The sequence below is a fragment of the Ctenocephalides felis genome, unplaced genomic scaffold (assembly GCF_003426905.1).
Source record: "Ctenocephalides felis isolate EL2017-DRISC unplaced genomic scaffold, ASM342690v1 CF-g0.4_SCAFFOLD_03573, whole genome shotgun sequence".
Taxonomy (NCBI): Eukaryota; Metazoa; Arthropoda; class Insecta; order Siphonaptera; family Pulicidae; genus Ctenocephalides; species Ctenocephalides felis.
The window spans coordinates 13,261,299-13,274,506 of NW_020539727.1; the positions used below are offsets into that span (position 1 = coordinate 13,261,299).

General features: G+C 29.5%; 1 protein-coding gene across 1 annotated transcript; it reads right to left on the minus strand.

The window, feature by feature from the left end:
- Positions 1-1,891: 1,891 nt before the first annotated feature.
- LOC113389558 (protein sprint-like) lies at positions 1,892-11,524 on the minus strand. The gene is made up of 5 exons (XM_026626579.1): positions 11,477-11,524; positions 6,732-6,983; positions 4,471-4,733; positions 4,017-4,162; positions 1,892-2,171 (listed from the first exon to the last, which is right to left on the minus strand). Exons 1-5 carry the CDS (start codon positions 11,508-11,510, stop codon positions 1,892-1,894), a joined length of 975 nt encoding a protein of 324 aa, XP_026482364.1. The 5' UTR covers positions 11,511-11,524.
- Positions 11,525-13,208: the final 1,684 nt, after the last annotated feature.

Sequence of the window (13,208 nt, forward strand, 5' to 3'; positions counted from 1 at the left end):
TGGAAAGTTTAAATTTATAGTTCAACAAAAAGTCGTAATTTTTGAAATCTTGAGGAAATTTGTGAAAACTTGAGAAAATTGGCAAATTTTTTACTGTGGTCCCAAAAATTCAGGATTACATTTCCTAAATTTAATGAAAACAAGTAGTAAAAATTAACTACAATAACCGAAAAATGTCATAATTTCACCAAAGCTCTAGGTAGCACTTAAAAGCTCATAATTTCCAAGTGTGAAATTTAAAAAAACAAAAAAAATGAGGACCGTTAAGATCAATGCTATCACCTCGTTTTGGTTCAACGTTGAATTCTGGGATACCCTATATATGGACAAAATGATTGCACATTGATAAAGGAAACAAAACAGTGATTTTTAAAAAATGTTTCAAAATTTATGAAAAAAAAGCAAAATTTCATATATAATTGTACATTATTTGGCCCACGATGGTAAATATTTTTTTTAACAAAAAATGGGATAATTCTATTTCAAATTTAGAACAGTCAGTACATAATTATTTAGATTATTTTTATTCATATTTAGTTTAATGCAAATACTATCCTTTATTTTGTACTCTTTTTTATTTATATTTTTGTTATTGTTCATAAATGTTACTAGATGTTATATTATTTAGCAGTTGTAACAAATATTGTAATTCAAAAACAATTCAGTTTTTTTGGTTGTGGTATTAAATAAATGTTAATATGGTGCAAATTCATATACCATGAATTATTAGTATTGTTATTATTAGTATAAAGATATGTCACCATTGACTTGATTTTAGATACTTAAAATGTTACAAATTAATTCTTTATTTTTAATTTCAAAATTCAAAATTAAAATATTATAAAATTCTGTCCGATATATGAGGAGTCACAATCCGAGCAATTAATTTTCAAAACAACAATGGCGATAAAGCCTAATATTATTTATTAATTAGTACAAAAAATAGAGCATTGTGTTTATATTTCCAAGTTAAAATAATATATATATATATATATATATATATTACTTATAAGTATATAAATATATAGAACATTTTATTATAGCTGAAATAGTGTTAGAAAAATTATAAGCATTAATAAAATAAAAAAGTAGAGCAGAAGAAAAAAGCAAAGCCAAGGAATGTCAGGAGAGCAGAAGCAAAAAATAAAAATGCAAGCACACAAATTTATTAAAACTTATATTTATAAATTCATAACACATACAAATACAAAGTCATAAACAAATTAATACTGACAATTAAGAGAGAAAAAAATAACACAAAAAGACATCAAAATTTCGCATTAATAATAAAACACATATATCAAAAAACATGAACAGAACATTTATACAAAATTATAACAAAACATACATACATGTTAAATAATAGTTGTTAATTTTGAAGCAGAGAAAAGTAATAGAATAGAAATAAATAAAGTGATAGATAAAAGCCACACCTTAATATTAATTTTAATATTTTCTCAACAAAAAGCCTCTCAGAAAATTATATATTTAATTTCTATTTTATTCGGATATATCAGATGTTCCTCTCTTTAGGAACTATTGAGAACAAACAAAAAAATTATATTTATACACTTTTTCTCAATTATTTTAAAATTGAAAAGAATCACTTTTACGTCTGTAACTGAATCTTTTTAATTGGAGATTAGTAATGAAATATCGAATTGAAATTCGAAGATCAAATCCTAAAATCCAAATACTAATTCATTTTCTTATCTTTATGTCTGTTTATCATCTGTAACTCTTCATTTTCAGATCGAAACCAATTTAGATGAGATTTCAATCAAATTTTCAAACCATCATCCTAATAACTTTCCAATAAATTTGTCAATCCTAACTAATCCTAACAAATCTTTCAATCCTACCAAATATTTCCTTTCTATTAAATCTTTTATTAACTCACTTCAGATTCGCATGCTCCATTGATTCCATTATTCGAAGCTGCCACGAAGCAATTGGAGGAGGCGGCAGTGGCGTCCTTGCAGCCTGCTCCGAGGCTCTTCAAGACGTGCACGGCACTCGAGAGAGCAGTGAGGTAGTAGCCTGCTTCACCGGATAGGAGACTGGGCTGGAGCAGGCCCCACATTATCTCGGACTCGATTTCTGCTCCGACCATTCCGCAGCGGGCTATGACCAGGATCAGGAGGGGTAGGAAGTCGTCGGCGGAGACCACTCTGGAAAAAATAGATATATTATATATTATATAATATATATATATATATATATATATATTAGGGTGGTCCTTACAATGGACATTTTCGAATTTCCTAGCTCCCAGAGCCTCAAATGCTTCCAAATTGATAAAAAAAATCCTCTGTAAATTTTAGCTTCAATTATTAACTTTAAGATAGTCTGCACTCCAACCAAAGTTTCTTGGTTTTACTTCCTAAGTAAATATTTATTTTATAAAACATATCAAATTTTTGTTGTAATTTTCTTATTAAAGATGAAAATAAGCAAATACAATGCTATTCTCAAAATGTTGATTCACTTCGCAAAGTTATAAAATTCTGAAAAACAAATATTATTTCCATAAGAAACTTTAGTTGGAGTGCGGACTATCTTAAAGTTAATATTAAGAGATAAAACATTTAAAGAATTTTTTAAGAAATCATTATATATTATTGTGAACCCTCTCCAAAATAGAATTTATCACAATTATTACAAATTACTTTGAAAACGAAGTCAACAATTCTATTATGTGGTGTTTTTGATTTTAAAGAAGTATACAAAGAATTTAAAGTATTAAGTATAAGTCATTATTTTTGACTGTGATACAAGAAATGTTATTTGCAGTTGCAGCTCCAAAGTTTAAATGAACAAATATAATTAAAATTAACCACAATAACCAAAAAATAGTTACATTTTCACCAAAGCCTTGGGTTCTATTTGAAAGTTCATAATTTTCAAGATGCAAAAAATATTTTTTACTAATTTTATATGGTAGTTATAAACAACACTGTCACCCCGATTCGAATTGCCGTTGAGATCTGGTGTACCCCGTATAATTCATATAGATTTTATTTGTGGTTTTCGTGGTGATGGTCCAGATGCAAGCCAAAACGTACACATAGTAATAAATGACATAGAATATATGCACTTTCATAATGTTATAATTTCTTAATATAATTTACTAATTCGATACTCGAAATATTGTCGAAATTATATAAGCTGTAAAATATTAAATTATTTATTTAATAGTATAAAAATATAAATTTAATTGTACCCTTACAATTATTCTTCTAATATAAGTACAGTACTTGAAAATGTTAAATAAAACTAAATTATCTAACGATAAGAACAAAAAATTCCTACTGTAACTAGATATGCTTCAAAATAATAATTGTCCCATTATTTATTCATTTTCATATATCACATTGACATATTTTACAAAATAAATGAACCCAGTGGTTACTTTTTTTTGAAAGTGTGGTAATATATTTTCAGTTGACAAAAAGGGCTATTTTCACTAGAATATATATTTTTGATCTATATTTTCAAGTGAAAATAAATATCACTACTGCTTGATATCAGTCTGTACGTAACACGGATTTGAACTCTAGACTATCTTGCAGATATTCAATTATATCCATAGATTATATACATTAAATAAAAGAAATGATTCTGAATCAATATAAAAATAGAAAAAAACTTACAACGACCTATTGTCAAAAGAGATGATTTTTAATCAATTTTTATTAATTTTTATTTTCCAGGTATGGAACTCAAAAAAAATTTGCATAACGTATATTTAAAGGATTTTTTTCACCATAAGAAGAATCTCAAGATCTACAAGCCTTAAATAAACTATTTCAATATTATAACATTTTTTTCTTCAAGTTATTGTATAAGATAATACTAATGTTAGACTTAATATTGTTTTATAGTTGTATTTTATTGTAATTAATTCAATTAGGATAATTTATTTTCTGTAATTACTAAATTCAATCCTGTATCCGTAATATAAATATACAAATAAATGTGAATATAAATACAAATATAAATATTAATATCCTTACTTTATCCCGCCAGTTCCTTCAAAAACCAAAGCAACTGCCCTCAATAATTTATCGAGTTTGTCCAAAGGCGATTCTGCTTCCTGGAGCAAAGTCAATTGATCAGCAATTGCACTCATCGAAGCACCATTTGGAGGACTCACACAAGCCTGGAAAAAAAAAATTACATCACTATTCAATTGTTCCAAAAATCGCCATGTCACCATAAAATCAGATTCGTTTTCTTTCCTTACCCAAAAAAGAAAAAAATACTTCAAAAGAAAAATATTTAGTGATTTAATTAACTTGTAATTACTCGTGTCACATTACATTACTTCTTATAAAGGAAAAATGCAACTGTGTATTTTTCACTTTTTATATATCGATGTCAATTTTATATATAATTGCCAAAAGATTTACTTAATGTCTATGTTGACAGTTGTAAATATATAGTTGAATAAATAAAATGTTTCCTTACCCTAAGTCCAAGTTCCCTAGGTTCGTATTCGGCAGCCAACTTGATATTTTCAGCCATAAGTTCGATATCGCCTCTGGTCGCACACCACTCTACAAAGAGTGCATACAAGTGTTCTCTCAAAGGAACTGCCACCAATTTTTGCATGACTGACTCCAAAAGTGCGTCCAAATTCAAAAACTCGTCTCCACGTAACCTGGCACGAGCCAATTGTACTTCCCTCTCAAAACCACGTTCACCGTGTTTTAGCAGATAGTTTTTCATACCTAAAGAAAACAAAAATTGTTATATAAGTTATCTTATATATAAAAATGGAGCTGTCTTTCAAATGTCCGAATAAAACTCGAAAACGGCTGAATGGATTTGGCCAGTCTTAGTCTTGAAAAATTCGTGCCAATCCAGAGATTGTCCAAAAGGTGAGAAATTATTTCAAATCTGCGTAGAAACTTTACATTTTTAATTTGAAAATTTTTGTAGAGGCGTAATTTTAATAAAACAATGGACTATGGCTAATACGTCAAATGTCAAACGTTTTTGACAGATGATGTTCAATTGCGTTTAATAGGATGTTTTACGTGAATATTATTTAATTATGATTAAATTGTAGTAGGTAGTTCTGTTTGTGGTTATATTTATACATAAAAACGTTATTAAACGGGCGCAAGTGTTACTAGAAACTCGAAATGTCAACTTTTTTGAAATGTTGATATGAAAATGCATTTTTTGGCGTTGTAGCACTCTTTTTTTGCAAATCATATTTTTCTCAAACACGGTGCTCTGATAGATCTCATTTATATAATTATATACTCATTTGTATTTATAAAACATTTTTTAAGTTATATTATTTTTATTCATGTTATTTAAATTCAGAACCTAAATTTGGTATCGATGAAAGGGACATTTTACCGAATAACATTTTCCCAGTTAAAAATTCCCAGAATTTATTGAAGAATAGATAGTAATATATGAAAGTCTGAAGTTAAAAAGGTCCACCACCGATGTGTCAAAAACTAATAATGTTAAGCATTGTTTAACGACAATATTTGAAAGTAGAGGGAAAAAGATGTATAACCTTGATTCTCTTTGACAAACTCTAAAAAGAATTATCAAAATCCGAATAGCCGTTTAGGAGAAGTATCAAATCATACACCCGCACAAAATAATTTTATATATAAGATATTCTAATATTAGCGAGTCAAAAATCGAATATTTTTGTCAAGTTATAAAAGTAATAGTGATGTGTAACATTAAATGCACAAAATCCAATTTGAATTGTCAAATAATTTTGAAATTCTTGAATTTAAAAAAAATGTAACTATATACTCATGTTCGAGCAAGAAATTAATAATATTTATAAAATTAAAAATATATGTATAATTTATTCTTGGTATCGGGAGATAAGCGGTAATTTTTGAAAATCCATAATAAAAGTATGTTTTCCGTTGGGAGTTTTTTAGCATTAGTTAAAAATGCAATTATTTTGTAAAATACCTTCAAAATTAAAATAAGCCATTAAACCTGTTTGCCAACTGGCTCTTCCAAGTTACCCCGCCTATGGGGTAAAAAGGTCTAGATAACAAATTTTGGAAAGACATCAAAAATTTCTACAATAATGATGTAGCTGGCAGTTTTACTAAACATAGCCAGATAATTATTCGTTTGAAATGTGATATTTGTTGTGATATAATTGGTTTGATTTTTATAATATAATTAATATTTTCACAAAGTCAATTTGGACCTTTGTGCCTCGCCCTGCTCTACATATATACTTTTTATTAAATTTACTTTAATTCATCGAATGTTACTTGAAACTTTTCAAAAAGCAGGTCAAAGAAGAAATACTTGATTTATTTTCTATCTCTCCTCGCAGAAATTTGAAAATTTTGTATAAGCTCATTAGTATTATTTACAATTATACACAAAATCCAGAGTCCAAAAAAAATCTGAAAAACGTATTCAATAAGTCGAAAGACCAAAAAAGACTCGGATTGGATTATACGATGTTTTCTATAGAAAGTGTATAAAACTTGCAGTTTGATTGTATTGACAAAATAGACAAACTAATGGGGTTTATTGTTTTTATAATACCTCATTGCATCATATAGCATTCGAACAACACATCCTTATACACTAAAAGTATTAATATTTTTGATTCTCTAGAAATTGTTTATAATATACCTTACTTAGCAAAACAACGTTTGCCGAGTTAGCTAATATATATATTTATATATGTATATATATATATAATGATTTATTATTATTACCTGACATGAACTGCCTCATGTTCCTCATGACCACATGAGGTTGTCTTTCCCTTCCATCCCTTGTGCAAGCAATGAAATGGTCTACATTTTGGGCGAAAGTAGTGCTTTTGTCTTTGGCTAATTGAAGGGCATATCTGCGCACCCTTAGGCCTGGTGCTTCGCCCTTACGAAGCCCTTGAGATGAGGGTTGCTGCTGATGGCAAGAATTTGAGGCTGGACCGTTGGTGGAATTGGCAGTTCGGGGCGAAGAAACTGGAAAAAAAATAGTACAATTGATTATTTGTGTTCAGGAACAATTAAGTAATAAAACTAGTTGTAGAAGTATACAGTATTTATACAAGACTAGCAAACCCGACGAACTCCGTTTCGCCACCAGATGTTTTCGTGAGAAAGATGAAGAAATTTTTTGTTTGTTTTATATTTGAAAAGGAAAAATTTGATTTTATTACACAACAGTAATGAATTTATTTCGATTACAAAAATGAAGTGTTTTTTAGTTGAACTTCTCTAAGTAAATGAAAGTGAATCCGCAAATTATCCGTTTCATTGAAGTGCTCTTTGGTAAACCACATTTTTTGTTTTTTGGTCTGACGTTAACGCAAACAAAGCGGTTGGTTTTCCAACTCGTGAACAGGTAACGTATAACTGCCCATGTGAAAAACAATGATTTTATAAATAATCTAGGTAAAATTTATCCCGCAAACACTAAGCGATTGACCTTGCGACTTGTTATCGCGAACGCAAGGCGAATTGGAAATTGCGGAAGACCAGTCGGAATCATTGGTATGTCACCAAATCGCGAGCAATTTTTGATTGAATGGTGAAATTCAGTGCGTGTACATCATTATTCTTGGCAGCAAAAATTCCTCGTTGACTTAACCAAGCATAATTCTGATAATTCTAACTAATGTCATTACTCAAATTTTTAATTACGGTGCGTTCCGGTAGCTTGCATTAAGGCACAATGCCATGCACAACTAATTTTCTTAGCTATCAACCTTGCGGAGCCCAAGACCTTTCCAACGAATGCAAAATTGTCGAAATCGGTTTGTGCGTTCTGAAGTTATTTCGTCGGGAAGGAAAACCCGACTTATTTTTATACTCGTATATATAGAAGATATATAGAAGATATATATATATATATATATATATAGTTTATTAAAGTAAAACTTCTTTAGGCGCGACTAGGGTGTAAATCCGTACAAATGCAACGGAAGTGCGTTACGGCCGCGTCGAGTGCCAATTATTCGTCATTCGCTCTCGATGATATCATTTCTATACGGGTCGATCGTGATTAGCCGTCGTGTATGTGAATAGAATTCTGTCGTTGTATGCGTACCGGCATTAACGTTGTATGCGTACCGATATCGACAAAGAAATCAGCATTGATAAATAAACATTTTAAAGTCACATCGTAGTACAAATCTTGATTTAATAAAAAAATCCCTGAATCAGAAGAATACTTCACCCTGTTCCTTGAAAATATTAAAACAAATAAAACATGTGTGCCGTGTACTAAACGTAAGTTTATTGATTAGAAATTATTTCTATATTATTCGTAGTTTCTATAAATCTTTGAAGTTATTAAAATGAAAAATATTTTCTAGGCAAGATAGATATTACAGCTGTTCAAAGAATGAGACTGTATCGCCAGCGAAAAAGTAAAAAAAATACAAGCAGTCAATGAATGTATGTTAATTTTAATTACATGAAGTTCTTCAAACACAATTATTATTTCGTTTATTGGTTTACTAAAGTCCAGTTAACATTTAGCAATCACATTTCCTGGAAATACAATTGTTCTTAGAGCTTAATTCTCAAACAAATCGATGCCAATGTCTCGGATGTTTACTAATTTACTGAAAAGGCGACAATTAGACTGAAATCTGTTTGCTGATGAATAGATAGGTTTGTTTATATTGGCATAAAAAGTTCATATTCCCAGGAAGTTTGTTAATCATATTGGTAAAGATAAAAGATTTATCATATTGAAAGTTTTGCGATAAATTAAATGAATAATAATAAACACAAAAAAATTAAATATTGAAAAGAAACACTTGCCAATAAAACAATAAATTATTAAATGGTAAACTTAATTAAAAATTGCGACTTTTATAAATATTTATAGAATAGTTTTCAAGGCTATTATAGCAATTTTAATATAAGCTATATAATTTTTAGAATTATCTATTTAATTAAATTTTGCTATTCGACATGATCCAAATACTTACTGAATTTAAACAAATTCTCAAACATATGAAATATAAATACAGAACGAGTACGGATCCTAAAGAGTCTATTATCTTTTGGCGGCAAATTTTTTTACATAACATTTTTATGATTTTTGTATTAAATTCTTGGATAAATAAGGAATGTGGTATTGTTTGCAAAATGATTATTTTCGTTATCTTTTGCGAAAGTGGAACGCGTCATATTGCATTGTATGTAATAATAATTAATGGTCTCTTATCTTATTGAAAGAGAGTTTTCTTCGTTTTGACTGAATCGGAATTAATAATAATAATAATATACATACATACATGTATACAAATTTTCATCGACATGGTCAAAAAAATTCAAGAAATAATTACGATATAAAAAAACATACAATTCTCCTACAAAAAGTTAAAAAATTGTATTTTTTCAAATAATATATTGCGACCAAATTTATTAAGGAAGATTGTTTTATTTATTTATTTTATTAGGTTTAACTTTTGTATAGGTTTACCACTTTTTATTTTAATTGTTTATTTATTTATTCAAACCCTAATTTTAATAATTCTAATATTTATTTAAACACTAATTTTATAATTTCGAAAATAATGATCAGATGTTTATATAAAATAGTGATTTCCAATCAAGACTGACTGTGCAATTATATTTAAATAAATATTAAATAGAAATAGAAAAGCCTGGCTTCATGTTCGAACAAATAAACGAATAAATTTTTAAATTTTTAAATTTCTGAATTTATTAACATAAGTATTGAATTTCTGAATGAGTTTAGTTACATATAAAAATTTACAAAGAGGCCATCGCTATTATTTAAATTTATAAAATTATGGATTCGATGAATTTAATTTCAAAAACTTTCATTTTTCAAGACTCATAAATTATTATATATAAATATTTTTATACATAAACAATTATTTGCCTAAATTCAAAAACTTAACAGTTTGCAAACAGGACTGCAGTTTTTTTAATATACAATTTTATAGATTTTTGAATTCATAGGTTCATTCAATTACATAAAATTTAATTTATAAATATCTACATTAAAAAAATAAATAAAATAAAAAAATACGAGTTACGGACAACTTGAAATCAAGCGTCAGTTTTGTAATTTTTTACATAAAAATACGAATAATGAATTATTATATTACATTAAGTTAAAAGTCTAAAGTTATGGTCTTCAATCAAGAGTTTTGGTCAACCTGATATCAAACGGCAGTTTTGTACGTTTTTACATGAAAATACGTTAGATAAATTATTATATTACATTAAGTTAAAGTCTAAAATTATCAAAAATCAGGAGTTTTGGGCAATTTGCTATCAAGCTGCAGTTTTGTAGGTTTTTACATAAAAATACTTTAGATAAATTATTATATTACATTAAGTTAATGTCTAAAGTTACCAAAAATCAGGAGTTTTGGGCAATTTGATATCAAGCGGCAGTTTTGTACGTTTTTACATGAAAATACGTTAGATAAATCGTTATATCGCATTAAGTTAAAGTCTATAGTTATCAAAAATAAGGAGTTTTGGGCAACTTGATATCAAGCAAAAATTATATACATTTGTACATCAAAATATATTTTCAAGAGGAAACATCACGTAAAAATCATGTCATTGCTTTGTTTACTGAATTTCTGAATTTATCGACATATGAGCAAATATTGAACTTCTGAATGAGTTTATTACATATAATTATGTAATTACATATAATTACATATGTTTATTACATATAATTATTGCTTTGTTTGTTACAATGAAATTAATTTTAAAAAAAAATTAATAAAAATTGTATCAAATATAAGCAAAATTTCAGAAATATTTGATTTGAAATTATTTGATTCCCATACCTAAGATTTTTAATTATTTTTTTAAAGTATAGTCTATAAGTTGGATATAAATGCACGCAGTCAGGTAATAAAATTTAAAAAAAATCGGTTCAGTAGTTTAGGAGTTCATTCCGGACCAACATCGTGACACGTACTTTATATATATAAATATATACATATATATATATATATATATATATATATATATATATATATATATATATATATATATATATATATATATATATATATATAGATTTACATACAATTTATAATAAAGAGCTTTCGATTTGCTCCCATTAGATAACCCGCATCCACGTGGCAAACATTTCAAGTTTATTTATAATTATTACGTCAAAGACACAAGTCGCATTTGCACAATTATAAATGAAATCATATCGAATAGAAATTAATAAAAATAATTATTTATGATAAAAATTATACTTTCATCAATGAACTAAACATCAAAAGTATAAAATAGTAAAAATAATAAAAAAAAGTCAACAGTCATACTAAATTTAAATTTATCATGCATGTAAAGCCAATAAATAATTCAATATTTTATTAAATCTGATTGCTAATTAAAATATGATGAAGCCAAAACCATATTTTGTTTGGTAAAAAATAAAATCTTTGGAACAGATAGTTCTAAACATACTGAATACTTAAAAATCAATCATTTACCATATTTCCTCCAAATCTTCTTAATCCCGCCCATCAGCTTCCCCCACAAGCCCCTCTTCTCCTCCCTGGCTTCCCTGCCCAAAGGAACGCTATGCCACCATTTCCAAGGGCCATCACAACTATCCCAACCCTTCTGCACTTTGACACCAAAATTGATAACCCTCAAATCACCACTATCGTTCAAATGAAAATACTCTTGCAAATTCAAAATAGGCGCCCTTGTTTTCTTCTTCAATTTCTCGACACTCCTGAGCCACTTGTCGCCCTTTCTCGACTTTTTAGCAAGTCGGTTCGGAAAATTAGTGGCGCCATCTTTCGATATGGGTAGGAGATCGAAGAAGGCGTTGTCTTCGGACGGAGTTGTTTTGGAAGAACCTGCTGATGGGAGGTCTATTACTAGCCAGGGTTCTCCTAAACGTGTTCTTTGGGTTATTACTAGTTGGGAATCTGGTATTAGGCCGTTTGGTTCTGGTGGTGCATCGAAAAAGTCGTCGGAGGTTGGTAGACGTCGGTTTAGGGGATCTACGATGACCCATGGGTCGCCATCACGAGTACGTTCTGTGATCACATACTGGTATTCACAAGATTCCACAGACTTTTTACCCAAAGTTTTGTTACAATCATCTTGCAGGATATCAGAAGGCTTCAACACGTTTTTGGCAAACACGTTGTCAGTTTTAGAGACATCATCTTTCATGTACTCCAAGGAATCTAGAAGGCTTTGAGCCAACGCGCTTTCACTTGCATAATCCTTCTCAATGTTATCAGATTTTTGGAAATCTTCAATAGTGCACTCGTCAATCTTTTTGGTATCCAATGTTTCAAAAAAATCATCCTCCACGCAATAATCACACGTCAACTTCAAATCCTGTTGTCTTGCATGTTCTACGACAACCCAAATTTCACCAGAACGTCTGCGTTCAGAGACATAAAAATCAGAACCATCAAGTAAAGCATTTTGTTCATTTTTGGTATCAAAAAAGTCGTCCAAAAGTTCTGATTCGTGTTGTAAATACACTACAATCCAAGGGTCACCAAAACGTGTTTTCTCAGTGACCAAATATTTGGAAGGAAATAGCTCGTTGTCGAAGAAGTCGTCGCAAAAATCTTGTTTGGTGTCTTTGGGTTGCACTATGATCCACGAAGAACCTTGCCTGGTTTTTTCTAGTATGGTAAATTTGTCAAAAAATACCAAGTCATCATGTTGCATGAAATTGTTTTTTGATACAAGCATGTTGTCAAAAAATTCGTCATCATTTTCAACTTGGTTTTTGTGGTAAACCACAATCCAAGGGTCACCATCCCTTGTACGTTCAGTCACCTCATAATCAGTGATACCGTAGTCTTCAGGTGCATCAAAAAAATCTTCCACACCACTTTTGGTTTTTTGGGGCCCACCATCACCATCCTGCTCCTTCTGGGTGCCCAACCTGACTTCTTCCCTGGGGCCAACCACGATCCAAGGGTCACCAAATCTGGTCCTCTCAGCGACCACAAATTTGGAATAGAAGTCTTCGCCTCCATCCCTCTCGATTTCTGTAGCTTCCAAGGCCAAAAAGACCCCATCATCAGGTCTGCCTGCCTCTTTGATGATGTTCTCGTTCTCGGATCTTCCTTGCAACCACTTTTTGAACCACGTCATGGCAGATCGAACGGCGGTTTTTCCCCGCCACAACAAATGTGCGAAAGCTGAAGTTATGCATTAATAAAACCTGACACTGACTAGAAAATA

Excerpts from the sequence above, each read along its gene's own strand:
- LOC113389558 (XM_026626579.1), bottom strand. The coding sequence starts at position 11,510 with ATGGGCGGGATTAAGAAGATTTGGAGGAAATATG. Across the intron at positions 4,163-4,470 it reads CTAGGGAACTTGGACTTAGG|GCTTGTGTGAGTCCTCCAAA; the intron begins GTAAGGAAACAT and ends TTTTTTTTCCAG. Across the intron at positions 2,172-4,016 it reads GAAGGAACTGGCGGGATAAA|AGTGGTCTCCGCCGACGACT; the intron begins GTAAGGATATTA and ends TATTTTTTCCAG.